The sequence below is a fragment of the Somniosus microcephalus genome, chromosome 2 (genome assembly GCF_052327205.1).
Source record: "Somniosus microcephalus isolate GS21.2 chromosome 2, FLI_Smic_1.0, whole genome shotgun sequence".
NCBI lineage: Eukaryota > Metazoa > Chordata > Chondrichthyes > Squaliformes > Somniosidae > Somniosus > Somniosus microcephalus.
In genome coordinates this window covers 138,448,265-138,469,310 of record NC_140988.1, presented here as the reverse complement: position 1 = coordinate 138,469,310, position 21,046 = coordinate 138,448,265, and the positions used below count along the sequence as shown (strand labels likewise).

The following is a 21,046-nucleotide window of genomic DNA, read 5'->3' as shown; positions in this document are numbered from 1 at the left end:
GTGCCCTTGCTTCCTTCAGAGCTACCTCCAAGTAATGTTCAACATGGAGGAGTACTCATTTATCAGTTAGGGGGGCAGTAAGTGGTAATCAGCAAGAAGTCTCCTTGACCATGTTCGACCTGAAGCCATGAGACTTCATGGGGTCTGGAGTCAAAGTTGAGGTCCTTCCAGCGCCACTCTCCCACTGATGGTATACGATTGTGCATCCATCACTGGTGTGTGTCTTTCCTGCCAGTGGGATAGGACACACCTAGGAATGGTGATGGAGTCTGGAACGTTGGTTGATAGATATGATTCTGTGAGTACAGCTATGTCAACCTGTTGTTTGACTATTCTATGGGACAGTTCTGCCAATTTGGAAACTAGTCCCCAGATGTTGGTGAGGACTTTGCAGGGTTGACTGGGCTGAGATGATTTTAGCATTACCCTGATATGTTGCCTGGGTCATTGTTGATAGGTCTGTATGGTTATTTTTTATTATTGAACTTTATTGAGATTGTTTACATCTGGGTGGCTTGCTAGGCCACTTCAGAGGACATTAAAAGTCAAACCTATAGTTTAGGACTGGAGTCACATGTCGGCAGTTGTGGTAGGGGTGATTTATGGACATTGGGGTTCTTGGTTAGTTTCCTAATACTAGCTCACAAATTACCAGAATTATTAAATTCAGTTCTGAACTCATGACCTCTGAGTTGTGAGTCTAGTACTATAACCACGAAGCTACCATACCCATAACTGTATTGCTTTCCCATGTAGAGCACAGCTGTACTGTGGAACTTGTTCCTTTGTGCGAGCTGGGCGGCGCCAGTCGCTCTGCCCAGGCTACGGTTGAGAGCTTCCTGCGCAGGCGCGATCACCCTCGCTCAGCAGCTGCTTATCCTGCGCAGGCGTGGTGCGGAGCGCGGTTTGAAAGCGATGGCGGGTAAAGTGGCGGCGCGAGAGGGGATCACACTGCGGGGCAGTGCGGCCATCGTCAGCGAGTTCTTCTGTGAGTGAGGCAGCGGGACAGGGAGCGGGGAGGGGTCCGGCCACCGGCTGGCGCTCACTGACCGAGCGACTCCCGGGACCGGGCCGATAAATTACTGCAGGGCACGGGGGGGAGCGGGGGCTTTAATGCTGTGCGGGGGTGAGGGAGCGGGGGCATTAATGCTGTGCGGGGGTGGGGGAGCGGGGGCATTAATGCTGTGCGGGGGTGGGGGAGCGGGGGCATTAATGCTGTGTGGGGGTGGGGGAGCGGGGGCATTAATGCGGTGGGGGAGCGGGGGCATTAATGCTGAGCGGGAGCGGGGGCATTAATGCTGAGCGGGAGCGGGGGCATTAATGCTGTGCGGGGGCATTAATGCTGTGCGCGGGAGCGGGGGCATTAATGCTGTGCGGGAGCGGGGGCATTAATGCTGTGCGGGAGCGGGGGCATTAATGCGGAGCGGGGGCATTAATGCGGAGCGGGGGCATTAATGCGGGGCGGGGGAGCGGGGGCATTAATGCGGGGCGGGGGAGCGGGGGCATTAATGCTGTGCGGGGGAGCGGGGGCATTAATGCTGTGCGGGGGGAGCGGGGGCATTAATGCTGTGCGGGGGGAGCGGGGGCATTAATGCTGTGCGGGGGGAGCGGGGGCATTAATGCTGTGCGGGGGGAGCGGGGGCATTAATGCTGTGCGGGGGGAGCGGGGGCATTAATGCTGTGCGGGGGCATTAATGCTGTGCGGGGGGGAGCGGGGGCATTAATGCTGTGCGGGGGGAGCGGGGGCATTAATGCTGTGCGGGGGGAGCGGGGGCATTAATGCTGTGCGGGGGTGGGGGAGCGGGGGCATTAATGCTGTGCGGGGGTGGGGGAGCGGGGGCATTAATGCGGTGGGGGAGCGGGGGCATTAATGCTGTGCGGGGGTGGGGGAGCGGTGGCATTAATGCTGTGCGGGAGCGGGGGCATTAATGCTGAGCGGGAGCGGGGGCATTAATGCTGAGCGGGAGCGGGGGCATTAATGCTGAGCGGGGGCATTAATGCTGTGCGGGGGCATTAATGCTGTGCGGGGCGGGGGCATTAATGCTGTGCGGGGGCATTAATGCTGTGCGGGGGCGGGGGAGCGGGGGCATTAATGCTGTGCGGGGGAGCGGGAGCGGGGGCATTAATGCTGTGCGGGAGCGGGGGCATTAATGCGGAGCGGGGGCATTAATGCGGGGCGGGGGAGCGGGGGCATTAATGCGGGGCGGGGGAGCGGGGGCATTAATGCGGGGCGGGGGAGCGGGGGCATTAATGCGGGGCGGGGGAGCGGGGGCATTAATGCTGTGCGGGGGCGGGGGAGCGGGGGCATTAATGCTGTGCGGGGGCGGGGGAGCGGGGGCATTAATGCTGTGCGGGGGAGCGGGGGCATTAATGCTGTGCGGGGGGAGCGGGGGCATTAATGCTGTGCGGGGGGAGCGGGGGCATTAATGCTGTGCGGGGGGAGCGGGGGCATTAATGCAGTGTGGGGGGAGCGGGGGCATTAATGCTGTGCGGGGGCATTAATGCTGTGCGGGGGGGAGCGGGGGCATTAATGCTGTGCGGGGGGAGCGGGGGCATTAATGCTGTGCGGGGGTGGGGGAGCGGGGGCATTAATGCTGTGCGGGGGTGGGGGAGCGGGGGCATTAATGCTGTGCGGGGGAGCGGGGGCATTAATGCTGTGCGGGGGAGCGGGGGCATTAATGCTGTGCGGGAGCGGGGGCATTAATGCTGTGCGGGGGCGGGGGCATTAATGCTGTGCGGGGGCGGGGGAGCGGGGGCATTAATGCTGTGCGGGGGAGCGGGGGCATTAATGCGGGGCGGGGGAGCGGGGGCATTAATGCGGGGCGGGGGAGCGGGGGCATTAATGCGGGGCGGGGGAGCGGGGGCATTAATGCTGTGCGGGGGAGCGGGGGCATTAATGCTGTGCGGGGGCGGGGGAGCGGGGGCATTAATGCGGGGCGGGGGAGCGGGAGCCTTAATGCTGTGCGGGGGAGCGGGGGCATTAATGCTGTGCGGGGGAGCGGGGGCATTAATGCTGTGCGGGGGCGGGGGAGCGGGGGCATTAATGCTGTGCGGGGGGAGCGGGGGCATTAATGCTGTGCGGGGGGAGCGGGGGCATTAATGCTGTGCGGGGGGAGCGGGGGCATTAATGCTGTGCGGGGGGAGCGGGGGCATTAATGCTGTGCGGGGGGAGCGGGGGCATTAATGCTGTGCGGGGGGAGCGGGGGCATTAATGCTGTGCGGGGGGGAGCGGGGGCATTAATGCTGTGCGGGGGGAGCGGGGGCATTAATGCTGTGCGGGGGAGCGGGGGCATTAATGCTGTGTGGGGGAGCGGGGGCATTAATGCGGTGGGGGAGCGGGGGCATTAATGCTGTGCGGGGGCATTGATGCTGAGCGGGAGCGGGGGGCATTAATGCTGTGCGGGGGCGGGGGCATTAATGCTGTGCGGGGGCGGGGGCATTAATGCTGTGCGGGGGAGCGGGGGCATTAATGCTGTGCGGGGGAGCGGGGGCATTAATGCTGTGCGGGGGAGCGGGGGCATTAATGCTGTGCGGGGGCGGGGGAGCGGGGGCATTAATGCGGGGCGGGGGAGCGGGGGCATTAATGCGGGGCGGGGGAGCGGGGGTATTAATGCGGGGCGGGGGAGCGGGGGCATTAATGCTGTGCGGGGGCGGGGGAGCGGGGGCATTAATGCTGTGCGGGGGAGCGGGGGCATTAATGCTGGGCGGGGCAGCGGGGGCATTAATGCTGTGCGGGGGGCGGGGCAGCGGGGGCATTAATGCTGTGCGGGGGAGCGGGGGCATTAATGCTGTGCGGGGGCGGGGGAGCGGGGGCATTAATGCTGTGCGGGGGCATTAATGCTGTGCGGGGGAGCGGGGGCATTAATGCTGTGCGGGGGAGCGGGGGCATTAATGCTGTGCGGGGGGAGCGGGGGCATTAATGTGCGGGTGCGGGGGAGCGGGGGCATTAATGCTGTGCGGGGGAGCGGGGGCATTAATGCTGTGCGGGGGAGCGGGGGCATTAATGCTGTGCGGGGGAGCGGGGGCATTAATGCTGTGCGGGGGGAGCGGGGGCATTAATGCTGTGCGGGGGAGCGGGGGCATTAATGCTGTGCGGGGGGAGCGGGGGCATTAATGCTGTGCGGGGGGGAGCGGGGGCATTAATGCTGTGCGGGGGGAGCGGGGGCATTAATGCTGTGCGGGGGGGAACGGGGGCATTAATGCTGTGCGGGGGGAGCGGGGGCATTAATGCTGTGCGGGGGGAGCGGGGGCATTAATGCTGTGCGGGGGAGCGGGGGCATTAATGCTGTGCGGGGGGGCGGGGGCGTTAATGCTGTGCGGGGGGAGCGGGGGCATTAATGCTGTGCGGGGGAGCGGTGGCATTAATGCTGTGCGGGGAGGGGGCATTAATGCTGTGTGGAGGGAGCGGGTGAGGCATTAATGCTGTGCGGGGAGGAGGGTTATTAATCCTGTACAAGAAAGTTTCATGAAAGCAGGAGGTGTCAAAAAGGCACACTTCAAATCTTATCTTCGATCCAAGTTAATTTTAATTCCCGTGTATAAGCTTGTCTTTTGTGGAAATATATACATTAAGTGCACAAAATGTTACGTGTGTAGCTCCATTAATCCAACCACACTTCCCGGTGACTGTCTGCCATCTTCTCCCCCCTCCCACAAAATGAAATGATGGACGAAACAAAGCAAGACTTTGTATTTATGCAGCGTCTTATCACGTCATTAGGATGCTCCAAATTACTTTACAACCAATAGATTACTTTTGAACTGCAGTCACTTGTTATGCAGGTAAACGTAGACAGTTTGTGAACAACAGGTTCTGGTTAGCTGAAATGTACTAGATGATACTTTGCGTTATGACTAGGGACTATTTCCATAAGTAGTTATTTTAGGTAAGATAGTGACTTAAATTTAATACAACTTTAGTAGTTATTTCTTAGAAGGCCTTTTTGCTCGGGGAACTCAATAATAGCTAATATGGACAAAACAACAATAACTTGCATTTATATAGCGCCTTTAACATAGTAAAATGCTTCACAGGAGCGTAATCAGACAAAAATTGACTGAGCTGAAGAAGGAGACATTGGCCCAGATATTCCGATCGCAGGCCTCCTGCGGGCGGAGGGCTGCGATCTGGAAAAATCTCTGCCTTTACCTGAGGGCTCCCGGGAGGCGCACAGTTCCGATGCTGGGCCTCTCCAAACTGCAGGTGTGCAGGGTCCACATATCCCAGAGGCACAGGTAGTTCGCAGCGTCCCTGGGATCACGTGGGCCATGGGGAGCCAATCAAAGAAGGGAATCTCCCTTCATACATTTGACGGGAAGACCTGTCAAATATATGAATGGAGATCACCCCCAAAACATAGTAAAACTTTAAATAAATTTTAAAAAATCACATTTTTAAAATGACTTGAAAGTCCAATAAATTAACTATTTTAAACAAAACTTTAAATTTTTGAAAAAAATAATTAAAGTTTTTTCCGGGGCTAAAAATAAAACTTACCTTTTTTTAAAAGTATTTTTAAATGATAAATCAGTGGAAACATTTTTTAAAACTTTTTTTCAACTCTTATCCTGGTAAAAGCAGGCCCTACGCCTGCTTTTACCAGGCGCAAGAATTGTAAGTGTTTTCTGCGGACGGAGGGTCTCCAAAAAGCGGAACTCTCCACCTGCAGAGGCCCTGCTCCAGGGCAGCCGGAGGATCTGTCAAGAGGTTGACCGATCGGAAATGCCGGTTTCCAGCGCATGCACAGTGCATGCCTAAAACCGGCATTTCTGATGTCCCTAGGGATCGGAATATCCGCCCATTAGTACAGGTGACAAAGCATAGTCAAAGAGGTAGGCAGAGAGGTTTAGGGAGGGAATTCCAGAGTTTGGGGCCTAGACAGCTAAAGGCACAGCTGCTTATGGTGGGGCATGGGAAGTCTGGGATGCACAAGAGGCCAGAAATGGAGGAACGCAGAGTTCTTGGAAGGTTGTAGGGCTGGAGGAGCTTATAGAGGTAGATTGGGGTGAGGCCCTGGAAGGATTTGAATACGAGGATGAGAATTTTACATTCAAGGCGTTGCTGGACTGGGCAACAGTCAATGAGCACAGGGGTGATTACATAGGATATACAGCACAGAAACGGCCCAACCAGTTCATGTGGCGCTTATGCTCCACTTGAACCTCCTCCCGTCGTTCCTCATCTAACTCTATCAGCAGAACCCTCTATTCCCTTCTCCCTCGTGCTTGTCTAACTTCCCCTTAAATGCATCTATACTATTCGCGTCAACGATTCCCCGTGGTAGCGAGTTTCACATTCCCGCCACTCTTTGGGTAAATAAGTTTCTTCTGAATTCCCTATTTGATTTCTTGGTGACTATCTTATATTGATGGCCTCTAGTTATGCTCTTCCCCACAAGTGGAAACATTCTCTCTCTATCTACTCTTTCAAACCTTTCATAATTTTAAAGACCTCTATTCGGTCACCCCTCAGTCTTTTTTCAAGAGAAAAGAAACTCAGCCTGTTCATCCTTTCCTGATGGGTATACCCTCGTATTTCTGCGATCATCCTTGTAAATCTTCTCTGCACCCTCCAGTGCCTCTATATCCTTTTTATAATATGGCGACCAGAATTGTACGCGGTACTCCCAAGTGTGGTCTAACCAAGGTTCGATACAAATTTAGCATAACTTCACTACTTTTCAATTCTGTCCCTCTAGAAATAAACCCAAGAGCTTGATTTGCTTTCTTTATGGCCTTGTTAACTTGTGTCGCTACTTTTAGTGATTTGTGTATTTGTACTCTGAGACCCTTTGCTCCTCTACCCCACCCAGACTTGCACCCTCCAAGTAATAAGTGACCTCCCTATTCTTACCAAAATGTAATACCTCACATTTATCGGTGTTGAAATTCATTTGCCAATTATATGCCCATTCTGCAAGTTTATTAATGTCCTCCTGTAATTTGTTGCAGTCTTCCTTAGTATTGACTCTTTCCCCCCACCCCCGGCCCCTCAATTAGGTCCACAGTCTAAATCATTAATATAAATTGTGAAGCTGGTCCTGTAGGCTGGTTTCATTTCTTGTGGATCCCCCCCCCCCCCGTCTTACTAGTTTAAAGCCTTTGCCACCTCCCTATATACTCTTTCCGCTAGGACACTGGTTCCCGGTTCATGTGGAGCCTGTCCCATCGGTACAGCTCCTTCCTGTCCAAGTACTGGTGGCAGTGTCCCATGAAAAGGCATTCCTCTTTCCCACACCAACCCTTTGGCCACGTGTTAATTCTCCTGATCTGACAGCTTCTATGCCAATTTGCACATGGCTCGGGCAATAATCCAGAGATTATTATCCTCAAGGTCCTGCTTTTTAATTTTACTCTTAACTCCTGATACTCCCTCAGCAGGACCTCCTACCTATGTAGTTTGTTCCGATATAGAATCATTACAGCACAAGACGCCATTTGGCCTGTCGAGCCCATGCCGCTCTCTGCAAGAGCACTTCAGCTAGTCCCAATCCCCGGCCCTTTCTCCACAGCACTGCAATTTTTTTTCTTTCAGGTATTTTATCTAATTCCCTTTTGAAAGCCATGATTGAATCTGCCTCCACCACCCTTTCAGGCAGTGCATTCCAGATCATAACCACTCGCTGCGTTAAAAAGTTTTTTTCCTCATGCTGCCTTTGGACCTTCTGTCAATCACCTTAAATCTGTGTCCTCTGGTTCATAACCCTTCCGCCAATGGGGACAGTTTCTTTTTATCTACTCTGTCTAGACCCCTCGTGATTTTGAACACCTCTGTCAAATCTCCTCTCAAACTTCTCTAAGGAGAACAACCCCAATTTCTCCAGTCTATCCATGTAACTGAAGCCCCTCATCCCTGGAACCATTCTTGTAAATCTTTTCTGCACCCTCTCTGAGGCCTTCACATCCTTCCTAAAGTGCGGTGCCCAGAATTGGGCACAATACTGCAGTTGAGGCAGAACCAGTGCTTTATATAGGTTCTTCATAACTTCCTTGCTTTTGTACTTTATGCCTCTATTTATAAAACCCAGGATCCCATATGCTTTTTTAACCGCTTTCTCAACCTGTCCTGACACCTTTAACAACTGTGCACATATACCCCCAAGTGTCTGTTCCTGCACCCCCTTTAGAATTGTATGCTTTAGTTTATATTGCCTCTCCCCGTTCTTCCTACCAAAATTTATCACCGCACTTTTCTGCATTAAACTTCATCTGCCACGTGTCTGCCCATTCCACCAGCCTGTCCAAGTCTTCTTGATGTCTATCACTATCCTCCACACTGTTCACTATTCTTCCAAGTTTTGTGTCATCTGCAAATTTTGAAATAGTGCCCTGTACACCTAAGTCCAAATCATTAAAATATATCAAGAAAAGCAGTGGTCCTAGTACAGGTCAACTATCCCTTATCCGCACTTCCGAAATTCAAAAAGCTCTGAAAACCGAAAGTTTTTTCGTGGAGCGTCTCTCGGTATTTCCAGTGTAAAAGCTTGAGCAGCTTGCACGGGAGTTTGCAGATTACTGCGTGGCCGTGTGCAACTTTGAGGAAACATTGCTGTTAACTATTTCTTTATAGTAATCTGGTTACCTAGCCAGGTTACTAGTGGTGTAGTTGTAGGGTAAACCCGACGGCTGCCTCTTGTCCGTTTATTATTATCCGTTCTGAAATCCGAAAAATTCCGAATTCCAAAACACAGCTGGCCCCAAGGGTTTTGGATAAGGGATCGTGCACCTGTACCGACCCCTGGGGGACATAATTGTATATCTTCCTCCAGTCTGAAAAACAACCGTTCATACTACTGTTTCCTGCCACTTAGCCAATTTCGTATCCATGCTGCCACTGTCCCTTTTATTCCATGGGCTTCAACTTTGCTGGCAAGCCTATTTATTAAATGCCTTTTGGAAGTCCATGAACACTGCATTTCCATCATCAACCCTCTGTTACCTCATCAAAAAATTAAATCAAGATGGTTAAACACGATTTGCCTTTAACAAACCCATACTGGCTTCCCTTCATTAATGCACACTTGTCCCAGTGGCTGTTAATTTTGTCCCAGATTATCGTTTCTAAAAGCTTCCCCACCACCGAGGTTAAGCTGACTGGTCTGTTTATCCTTGCACCTTTTTTTGAACAAGGATGTATCATTTGCAATTCTCTAGTCCTCTGGCACCACCGCTGTATCCAAGGAAGATTATGGCCAGTACCTCCGCAATTTCCACCTTTACTTCCCTCAGCATCCTAGGATGCATCCCATCCAGTCCTGGTGACTTATCTCTTAAGTACAGCCAGCCTTTTTAGTACCTCCTCTTTATCAATTTTTATTCCATCCAGTATCTCAACTACCTCCTCTTTCCCTATGACTTTGGCAGCATCTTCTTCCTTGGTAAAGACAGATGCAAAGTACTCATTTAGTACCTCAGCCATGCCCTCTGCCTCCATGCGTAGGTCTCCTTTTTGGTCCATAATCGGCCCTACCCCTCCACTTACTACTCATTTACTATTTTTATGCCTATAGAAGACTTGGATTTCTTTTTATGTTAGCTGTCAATCTATTCTCATACTCTCTCTTTGCCCTCCTTATTTCCTTTTTCAGTTCCCCTCTGAACTTTCTATATTCAGCCTGGTTCTCACTTGTATTCTCAACCTGACATCTGTCATATGCCCCTCTTTTCTGCTTTATCTTACTCTCTATCTCTTTTGTCATCCAGGGAGCTCTGGCTTTGGTTGCCCTACCTTTCCCCCTCGTGGGAATGTACCTCAACTGTACCTGAACCATCTCCTCTTTAAAGGCAGCCCATTGTTCGAATACAGTTTTGCCTGCCAATCTTTGATTCCAATTTACCCGGGCCAGCTCCGTTCTCAACCTATGGAAATTGGCCGCCCTCCGGTTAAGTATTTTGCCTCTAGATTGCTCTTTGTCCTTTTCCGTAGCTAATCGAAACCTTATGATACTATGATCCCTGTTCCCTAAATGTTCCCCATCTGAAACTTGATCCACCTGACCCACCTCATTCCCCAGAACCAGATCTAGCAATGCCTCCTTCTTGTTGGGCTGGGAACGTACTAATCAAGAAAGTTCTCCTGAACACATTTCAGAAATTCTTCCCCATCTGTGCCCTTTGCATTATTACTATCTGAGTCCATTGAAGTCCCCCATTATCACTACTCTATAGTTCTTGCACCTCTCTGTAATTTCCCTGCACATTTGCTCCTCTCTCCTTCCCACAAGTTGGTGGCCTATAGAATACACCTAGTAGTGTAATGGCACCTTTATTGTTTCTTAACTCTAACCAAATAGATTCTGTCCTTGACCCCTCCAGGACATCCTCTCTCTCCAGCACTGTAATATTCTCCTTAATCAATACTGCCACCCCACCTTTCTGTTCTGTCCTTCCCTTCCCTTTGTTTCCTGAACACCTTATATCCAGGAATCTTTAGTACCCAGTCCTGCCCTTTTTTCAGCCAGGTCTCTCTTATTGCCACAACATCATATTCCCATGTGGCTATTTGTGCCTGCAGCTCACCGACCTTATTTACCACGCTTTGTGCGTTTACATACATGCACTGTAAACCTACCTTAGACCTCCTTGTATTTTCTCTTAGTACTGTATTAGGTGGAGTCAGACTATCTCTTACTCTAGTGCTATCTGTATCTCCCACTCTTTTGTGCACCATGTTTCTCCTTTCTAATACTACATCCTGGTGCCCATCTCCCTGCCAAATTAGTTTAAACCCTCCCCAACAGCACTAGCAACCACCCCCCCGAGGATATTGGTCCCAGCTCTGTTGAGGTGCGGCCTGTACAGGTCCCACGTCCCCCAGAACCGGTCCCAATGTCCCAGGAACCTAAAGCCCTCCCTTCTGCACCATCTCGCCAGCCACGCATTCATCTGCTCTATCCTCCTATTTCTATACTCATTCGCGTGTGGCACCGGGAGTAATCCGGAGATTACTATTTTTGAGGTCCTGCTTTTTAATCTTTTTCCTAGCTCGCTAAATACTGCCTGCAGGACCTCATCCCTCTTTTTACCTATGTCGTTGATACCGATATGGACCACGACCTCAGAATGTTCTGCCACTGCTCAATGACATCCTTGACCCTGGCACCAGGAAGGCAACATACCAACCTGGAATCACGTCTGCGACTGCAAAAACGCCTATCTGTTCCCTTAATTATTGAATCTCCTATCACTATTGCTTTCCCTATCTCCCCTGGAAGCATCCTGAATTTCCCACATTGCACAAGATGTGCATTCCATAGGACTGAGGTGCCCTGCCATGCCTCTATTATATAGACTATTAACAAACTTAGCAGAAATAAACTTAGAACTTTAAAAAAAAATACACTCCAGCTACTCACCAATCAGCTCCTTCCCTTGTGCTGACGTCACTAGGTTTTTTACTCTGACGTCACTCTTTCAAATTCTGCCTGTGTTGAGTTGCTCCCAGATCTGGTCCTGCTCTGGTCCGCTGCCTCTGCTCTCTGGCTTCCTCTGCCGTGCTCTTTATCTTGCTCTCGCTCTGGTCCGCTGCCTCTGCTCTCTGGCCTCCTCTGCCGTGCTCTTTATCTTGCTCTCGCTCCTGCTCTGGTCCTCTGCTCTCTGGCCTCCTCTGCCATGCTCTTTATCTTGCTCTCGCTCCTGCTCTGGTCCGCTGCCTCTGCTCTCTGGCCTCCTCTGCCGTGCTCTTTATCTTGCTCTCGCTCCTGCTCAAGTCTGCTGCCTCTGCCCTTGGGCTTCCTTTGCCACGCTCTTAGTCTTGCTCCTGCTGTGATCCCGCTCGGGTCCGCTGCCTCACATGGACCACGATAACTGGATTTACCCCCTCCCTTTCCAAATTCCTCTCCAGCTGCCACAAGATCTCCCTTATCCTAGCACCGGGTAGGCAACATATCCTTCGGGATTCTCGTTCTTGACTGCAAAGGACCCTAATTATAGAATCTCCTATCACTACCACATTTCTATTCTGCTCTTTATATCCCCGCTGCTGGTCTCGCTCTCGCTGTGCTCTGGGGCTGCTGCTCTTTATATCCCCGCCGCTGGTCCCGCTCTCGCTGTGCTCTGGGGCTGCCGCTCTTTATATCCCCGCCGCTGGTCCTCTCTCGCTGTGCTCTCGGGCCGTCGCTGGTCCTCTCTCGCTGTGCACTCGGGCCGCTGCTGGTCCTCTCTCGCTGTGCACTCGGGCCGCCGCTGGTCCTCTCTCGCTGTGCTCTCGGGCCGCCGCTGGTCCTCTCTCGCTGTGCACTCGGGCCGCCGCTGGTCCTCTCTCGCTGTGCACTCGGGCCGCCGCTGGCCCTCTCTCGCTGTGCTCTCGGGCCGCCGCTGGTCCTCTCTCGCTGTGCTCTCGGGCCGCCGCTGGTCCTCTCTCGCTGTGCTCTCGGGCCGCCGCTGGTCCTCTCTCGCTGTGCTCTCGGGCCGCCGCTGGTCCTCTCGGGCCGCCGCTGGTCCTCTCTCGCTGTGCTCTCGGGCCGCCGCTGGTCCTCCCTCGCTGTGCTCTCGGGCCGCCGCTGGTCCTCCCTCGCTGTGCTCTCGGGCCGCCGCTGGTCCTCTCTAGCTGTGCTCTCGGGCCGCCGCTGGTCCTCTCGGGCCGCCGCTGGTCCTCTCTCGCTGTGCTCTCGGGCCGCCGCTGGTCCTCTCGGGCCGCCGCTGGTCCTCTCTCGCTGTGCTCTCGGGCCGCCGCTGGTCCTCTCTCGCTGTGCTCTCGGGCCGCCGCTGGTCCTCTCTCGCTGTGCTCTCGGGCCGCCGCTGGTCCTCTCTCGCTGTGCTCTCGGGCCGCCGCTGGTCCTCTCGGGCCGCCGCTGGTCCTCTCTCGCTGTGCTCTCGGGCCGCCGCTGGTCCTCTCTCGCTGTGCTCTCGGGCCGCCGCTGGTCCTCTCTCGCTGTGCTCTCGGGCCGCCGCTGGTCCTCTCTCGCTGTGCTCTCGGGCCGCCGCTGGTCCTCTCTCGCTGTGCTCTCGGGCCGCCGCTGGTCCTCTCTCGCTGTGCTCTCGGGCCGCCGCTGGTCCTCTCTCGCTGTGCTCTCGGGCCGCCGCTGGTCCTCTCTCGCTCTGCTCTCGGGCCGCCGCTGGTCCTCTCTCGCTGTGCTCTCGGGCCGCCGCTGGTCCTCTCTCGCTGTGCTCTCGGGCCGTTGCTGGTCCTCTCTCGCTGTGCTCTCGGGCCGCCGCTGGTCCTCTCTCGCTGTGCTCTCGGGCCGTTGCTGGTCCTCTCTCACTGTGCTCTCGGGCCGCCGCTGGTCCTCTCTCGCTGTGCTCTCGGGCTGCCGCTGGTCCTCTCGCTGTGCTCTCGGGCCGCCGCTGGTCCTCTCTCGCTGTGCTCTCGGACCCGTTCTCGCTGTTCCTCATTCGCTTGAGGAACAGCACCTCATCTTTCTATTAGGCACTTTACAGCCTTCTGGACTCAACATCTGAGTTCAACAATTCCAAACCATAACCTCTGTCCCTATTTTTTCAGATAGCAGTTGTTGATGATTCTGCTATACCCATTTACACCTCTTCTAGACCCATCTTTTGTTTCTTTACTTGTCCCATTACCATCTCCTTTTGCTTTGTACAATCAGACATTTTGTCATTTAATCTCTCCTGCCTTCCACCTGTTTTTTCCTTTCCTTTCCTCCCCTCCCCACTTTCCCTGCCCCTGCACTTGCTTTAAATCTGTTACATCGATAAATTTTTCTAGTTCTGATGAAAGGTCATCAACCTGAACCGTTAACTCTGTTTCTCTCTCCACAGATGCTACCTGACCTGAGTATTTCCAGCATTTTCTGTTTTTATTTCATGTTTCCAGCATCTGCAGTATTTTGCTTTTGTGTTTCAATACTCTACTGGCCGGCCTCCCATCTTCCACCCTCCATAAACTTGAGCTGTCTTGCCCGTATCCTAACTCTCACTTACTCCCATTTACCCATCACCCCTGTGCTCATTGACCTACACTGTTGCCCAGTCCACCAACGCCTCGAATGTAAAATTCTCATCCTTGTGTTCAAATCCTTCCAGGGCCTCACCCCACCCTACCTCTATAACCTCCTCCAACCCTATAACCTTCCAAGAACTCTGCGTTCCTCCATTTCTGGCCTCTTGTGCATCCCCGACTTCCCATGCCCCACCATAAGTGGCTGTGCCTTTAGCTGTCTAGGCCCCAAGCCCTGGCATTCCCTCCATAAACCTCTCCGCCTACTTCTTTGACTCTGCTTTGTCACCTATACTAATGTCTCCTCCTTCAGCTCAGTCAATTTTTGTCTGATTACTCTCATGTGAAGCATTTTACTATGTTAAAGGCGCTATATAAATGCAAGTTATTGTTGTTTTGCCCGAATCAGCTATTATTGTGTTCTCCGAGCGAAAAGGCCTCCTAGTAAAAGTTTGAAAATATGAGATAACTATTAAAGCTGTATTAAATTTAAGTCACTATCCTACCTAAAATAACTACTTATGGAAATAGTCCCTAGTCATAACGCAAAGTATCATCTAGTACATTACATTTCAGCTAACCAGAACCTGTTGGTCACAAACTGTCTGCCGTGTTTACCTGCATAACAAGTGACTGCAGTTGAAAATGAATCTATTGGTTGTAAAGTACTTTTGGGGCATCCTAATGACATGATAATGCACTGTAAAAATGCAAAGTCTTGCTTTGTTTCGCCCATCATTTCATTTTGTGGGTAGGGGGGTGGCTGAAAGGAGGAGGGGAGAATATGGCAGACAGTCACCGGAGTCTTGGATAAGGGGACCAAAATTGTGCACAGTTCTCCAGGTGTGGTCTCACCAAAGCCCTGTACAATTGTAGTAAGACTTCCTTACTCTTGCGCTTATCTGAGGAAGGATGTTCTTGCCATGGAAGGAGTTCAGCGAAGATTCACCAGGCTGATACCTGGGATCCTAGGAATGACGTATGAGGAGAGATTGGGTCGATTGGACTTGTACTTGCTGGAGTTTAGAAGAATGAGAGGGGATCTCATTGAAACTTATAAAATTCTGACAGGACTGGACAGACTAGATGCAGGAAGGATGTTCCTGATGGTCGGGGAGTCCAGAACCAGGGGACACAGTCTAAGGATAAAGGGTAGGCCATTTAGGACAGAAATGAGGAGGAATTTCTTCACCCAGAGAGTGGTGAACCTGTGGAACTCTCTACCACAGAAGGCGGTGGAGGCCAGTTCATTAAATATATTCGAGAAGGAGTTGGATATATTTCTTAAGGCTAAAGGGATCAAGGGTTATGGGGAGAAAGCAGGGACAGGGCACTGAATTTGGATGATCAGCCATGATCGCATTGAATGGCGGAGCAGGCTCGAGGGGCCAAATGGCCTACTCCTGCTCCTATCTTCTATGTTTACTCCAGCCCCATTGCAATAAAAGCCAACATGCCATTTGCCTTCCTAATTGCTTGCTATACCTGCGTGCTAACTTTGTGTTTCCTGCACGAGGGCATCTAACTCTCAACACCAACATTTAATAGTTTCTCACCATTTAAAAAATATTCTGTTTTTCTGTTCTTCCTACCAAATAAATAACCTCACATTCTACTCCATCTGCCACCTTATTGTCCACTCACTTTACCTGTCTATATCCCTTTGCAGGCTCTTTGTCCTCCGCACAGCTTACTTTCCCATCTAGCATTGTGTCGTCCGCAAACTTGGATATATTGCACTCGGTCCCTTCATCTGAGTCATTAATATAGATTGTAAATAGCTGAGACCCAAGCACTGATCCTTGCGACACCCCACTAGTTGCAGCCTGCCAACTGGAAAATGACCTGTTTATCCTTACTCTCTGTTTTCTGTCCGTTAACCAATCCTCTATCCATCCACGCTAATATATTATGCCCAACCCCATGAGCCCTTATCTTGTGTAGCAACCTTTTATATGGTACCTTATCGAATGCCTTTTGGAAATCTAAATATACTACATCCACTGGTTTCTCTCTAACTACCCTGCTAGTTACATCCTCAAAAAACTCTAATAAATTTGTTAAACGCGATTTCCCTTTCATAAAACCATTTGTTAAAAATTTATTTGTTCATGGGATGTGGACGTTGCTGGCAAGACTGGCATTTATTGCCCTTGAGGAGGTGGTGAACCATCATTTCGGAGGGCAGTTAAGAGTCAGCTACATTGCTATGGGTCTGGAGTCACACGTAGGCCAGACCAGGTAAGGATGGTAGATTTCCTTCCCTAAAGGACATTAGTTGACTGCCTAATCATAATATGATTTTCTAAGTGCTCTGTTACCACTACCGTAATAATGGATTCCAGCATTTTCCCGATGACTGATGTCAGGCTAACTGGCCTGTAGTTCCCTGTTTTCTCTCTTCCCTCCCCTCTTGAATAGCGGGGTTACATTTGCTACCTTCCAATCCGTTGGGACCATTCTAGGATCTAGGGAATTTTGGAAGATCACAACCAAAGCATCCACTATCTCTGCAGCCACCTCTTTTAGAACCCTAGGATGTCGGCCATCAGGTCCAGGGGATTTGTCAGCTTTTAGTTCCATTAGTTTTCAAGTACTTTTTCTCTACTGATATTTACTTTAAGTTCCTCACTCTTATTAGCCCCTTGGTTCTGCACTATTTTTGGTATGCTTTTTGTGTCTTTTGCTGTGAAGACAGATACAAAATACTTGTTTACAGTCTCTGCCAGTTCCTTGTTCCCCATTATAATTTCTCCCGTCTCAGCCTCTAAGGGACCAACGCTTACTTTTGCTGCTACTCTTCCATTTTATATACTTGTAGAAGCTCTTACAATCTGTTTTCATATTTCTTGCTAGTTTACTGTCATTTTATTTTCTCCCATTTTATTAATTTGTTGATCATCCTTTGCTGGTTTCTAAAGCTCTCCTAACCCTCAGGCTTGGTACAATACTTCAGAACATTATAAGCCTCTTTTAATCTAATACTATCCTTAACTTTTTTAGTTAGCCACGGATGGATCATTTATTCCGTGAGGTTTTTATTTCTCAATGGAATGTACATTTGTTGAAAATTTTGGATTTTTTATCCTAAAATAGGATGCTGAATATGTGAACAGTCTGAGACAGTGGGTAGGGAGCGGAGTTTGTGGCGGGGACCGAAGTCAATGGGCTGGATTTTCATTGACCCGTGGAGTCGAGATTGGAGGCGTGTGGGGGTTTGAAATCCCGAGGCGGGAAGAGGATTAGTGCCAATTAACTGCCTGTTAACAGGCAGTTTTTAGCCTAATCCCTATTTTCATTGTTGAAATGTTGGATTCCCGACGGCTCCAAACCACGCCAAGTTAGCGAGGTGGGCCGTCGGGATGAAGGGCTTGGAGGGGTCGAGATGTCCGGTGTTCAGGTGAGTGATGGGTGCATTCGTGCAGAGGTAAGTGTGTTTGGTCTGTGTAAAGTGTTTAAAGAAGTTCTACTAACCTTTACTTACCTTTGCAGCCTTCCTTCCTTCAGGTCTCTGGAGTCACTCATCTCACTGGCACAGAAAGCAGAATGGCCGCGATCTGTCAAAATCTGCAGCCTCTGCTTTCTGTTCCGGGGAGATCTCTAAATCATCCTGAGAGGAAGGAATTAACCTGGAGTACAGATTGTCAGTGTTTGACAGCTTCAAACAGATGTGAAATGCTGATATTTCATCTGTCAAAAGGTCTCCTACCCGCCGCCTCAATGAAAATCCAGCCCAATGGCTTTGGTCTTCTCAACGTTTAATTAGAGGAAATTTCTGCTTGTCCAATACTGGATGCCAGAGAAGCAGTGTGACAAATCAGAGGCGGTGGTGGTGCGGTAGAGCTGGGTGTTCTCAGCGTACATGTGGGACCTGATGTGTTTTTGGATGATGCCACCGAGGGGCAGCAGAGGGGCTGTAGATGAGAAACAGGAGGGGCCAAGGATAGATCCTTGGTGGACTGCAGCTGTAACTGCGGGAGCGGGAAGATAAGTCATAGTCATAGAGTTATACAGCACGGATAGAGGCCCTTCGGCCCATCGTGTCCGCGCCGGCCATCAAGCCCTGTCTAATCTAATCCCATATTCCAGCATTTGGCCCGTAGCCTTGTATGCTATGGCATTTCAAGTGCTCATCCAAATGCTTCTTGAATGTTGTGAGGGTTTCTGCCTCCACAACCCTTTCAGGCAGTGAGTTCCAGACTCCAACCACCCTCTGGGTGAAAAAGTTCTTTCTCAAATCCCCTCTAAACCTCCCGCCCTTTACCTTGAATCTATGCCCCCTAGTTATTGACCCCTCTACTAAGGGAAAAAGCTCCTCAGCATCCATCCTATCTATGCCCCTCATAATTTTGTACACCTCAATCATGTCCCCCCTCAGCCTCCTCTGCTCCAAGGAAAACAAACCCAATCTGCCCAGTCTCTTCATAGCTGAAGCGCTCCAGCCCTGGTAACATCCTGGTGAACCTCCTCTGCACCCTCTCTAACGCGATCACATCCTTCCTGTAGTGTGGCGACCAGAACTGCACACAGTATTCCAGCTGTGGCCTAACCAGTGTTTTATACAGCTCCATCATAACCTCCTTGCTCTTATATTCTATGCCTTGGCTAATGAAGGCAAGTATCCCATATGCCTTTTTTACCACCTGATCCACCTGTTCCGCCGCCTTCAGGGATCTGTGTACTTGCACACCCAGATCCCTCTGACCCTCCGTCTTGCCTAGGGTCTTTCCATTCATTGTGTATTCCCTTGCCTTGTTAGTCCCCCCAAAGTGCATCACCTCGCACTTTTCCGGGTTAAATTCCATTTGCCACTGTTCCGCCCATCTGACCAACCCATCTATATCGTCCTGCAGACTGAGGCTACCCTCCTCGCTATTTACCACCCTACCAATTTTTGTATCATCCGCGAACTTACTGATCATACCCTTTACATTCATATCCAAGTCATTAATGTAGACCACAAACAGCAAGGGACCCAGCACCGATCCCTGTGGTACCCCACTGGACACAGGCTTCCAGTCACAAAAACAACCTTCGACCATCACCCTCTGCCTTCTGCCACTAAGCCAGTTTTGTATCCAATGTGCCAAGGCACCCTGGATTCCATGGGCTCTTACCTTCTTGACCAGCCTCCTGTGCGGGACTTTATCGAAGGCCTTACTGAAATCCATGTATACCACATCCACTGCGTTACCCGCATCCACACACCTAGTCACCCCCTCAAAAAATTCAATCAAATTAGTCAGACATGATCTTCCCTTGACAAAGCCATGTTGACTATCCCTGATTAATCCTTGCCTCTCCAAGTGGAGACAAATTTTGTCCCTCAGGACTCAAGTCATGGCAGATGATTCTCTGGCTTTGGCCGGAGAGATAAGAATGGAACCAAGCGAGGCCAATCTCACTCAGCTGGACAACGGAGGAGAGGCGTTGGAGGATGGTTTGGTCAACCACGTCAAAGGCTGCAGACAGGTTGAGAAGGTTGTGGAGGGATAATGCATCACGGTCACAGTTGCATAGGATGTCATTTGTGACCTTGTATAGGGGCTGTTTCAGTGCTGTCCAGTGATGCATTGCAGCCATTATAACAAACTTCATTGCAAAATGGTCGAATAATATATACCAGTAACCCAAAATAACACTGATAAAAGCATAAAATTCTGTTTTTGTTTTGAGGATGTTGCATTCAAAAGTAAATTAGGATGATTGGTTGTGTACTTCAGTTTATTGGCTCACTTGGTTACATCTGTCAGAAGATTTGTGGGCTCAAGCACCAAGTTTAGCTTCATATTCAAAACTGCACTACAACAGTGCAGTACTGTCAGTGCTGTCGTTCTTAAGAGGAGATGTTAAATCTCATTCCTTTAAGCCTGTTCAAATAAATGTTAAAGATCCCACATTAGTTGAAGAGCAGCAAGGAGTTCTCCTTTTATCCTAGCTCATTTCCTCTGTCTACTGTTACCACCACAATACGATTAACTGGTCTTCACATCTTATATCTGTTTGAAATTTTGCTGTTTACAAAACTGCTGCCTTTGGCCACACATTAGTCATTGTACTAAAAAGTAATTTGTTGTATGTGCTTTGCAGTGTTTCTGAGATGTGATAAGGTACTGTGTAAATGCAAGTCTCACTTTCTTCAGTCTTTGCTCAACAAGATGTAGTTGGTATAGAGACTACCCTTTATCTGTGGATTGTATCTGGCGAAAACGGGCTTATCTGTGATTTGTCATTACTATAATCTTACCTCAGAATTACTTAGAATGTATAGCACAGAGAAACAGGTCATTCGGCCCAACTAGTCTATTCCGGTGTTTATTCTACACGGGAGCTTCCTCCCACCCCCTTCATCTAATCCAATCAGCATAACCTTCTATTCCTTTCTCCCTCATGTACTTACCTAGCTTCTCCTTAAATGCACTTATGCTATTCACTTCAACTACTCCTTGTGGTAGCAAGTTCCACATTCTAACCACTCTGGGTAAAGAGATTTCTCCTGAATTCCCTATTGGATTTATCAGTGTCTATAATGATGTTCTACTGCATTATGAACTACCTTTCCTTTCCCTACCCCAACCCCCCATCCATTTCCCATACCAGACAATCTTTTGGTCTCCAAGTGATACTGACATTTCAGGTATTGTGTTTGAATTTGTGTTCGCTAGTAACTGCCTTCATTTTGCTTGGGGCCCAATGGTCTTGGGATATTCTGTTCTATCCAATCAGTCTGGTCTGATTTTTGCATTCTGTCTAGTTAAGGGGGAGAGTACTATAGCCAACTCTACTGTCTAGATGTTTACATTTATGTTTTAATGTTACTTTATGATCACAAGTAGAAACCATATTTTCAGAAAAAATACAAAATGTGTTGATATACAGGAATACTGTGACACCTATCATGGAAATGCAGTTTTGTATAACATTTCAGTAACTTCTGCTCTAAGGATGCAGATGGTTGAGGGTTTTGCCACAAATGCAGTACAGGAAACATTGGTTTATCCGGAGGTTAACTGTCTGGAATGCTCGAGCCACCGGCAAAATTCAGGAGTCGGTTCAGTAAGTTTTTTTTCTTTTCGTTGCTTTTTTTCCACTAGTCAGGCTCTGCAAGGTCTAGCTAAAGCTGTTGCTTAGCTACAGAGATGCTTGCAA

The 21,046-nt window shown here is 50.2% G+C and overlaps 1 protein-coding gene across 1 annotated transcript in view; it reads left to right on the top strand.

Moving 5' to 3' along the window:
- Positions 1 to 768: 768 nt before the first annotated feature.
- The window catches only part of mad2l1 (MAD2 mitotic arrest deficient-like 1 (yeast)), a 36,669-nt gene continuing 16,391 nt past the window's right edge, over positions 769 to 21,046 (top strand). Inside the window, exon 1 of the mRNA XM_085963003.1 lies at positions 769 to 988. Within this exon, the coding sequence (XP_085819129.1) occupies positions 916 to 988 (73 nt within the window). The 5' untranslated portion in view covers positions 769 to 915. The remainder of the gene's footprint in view (positions 989 to 21,046) is intronic.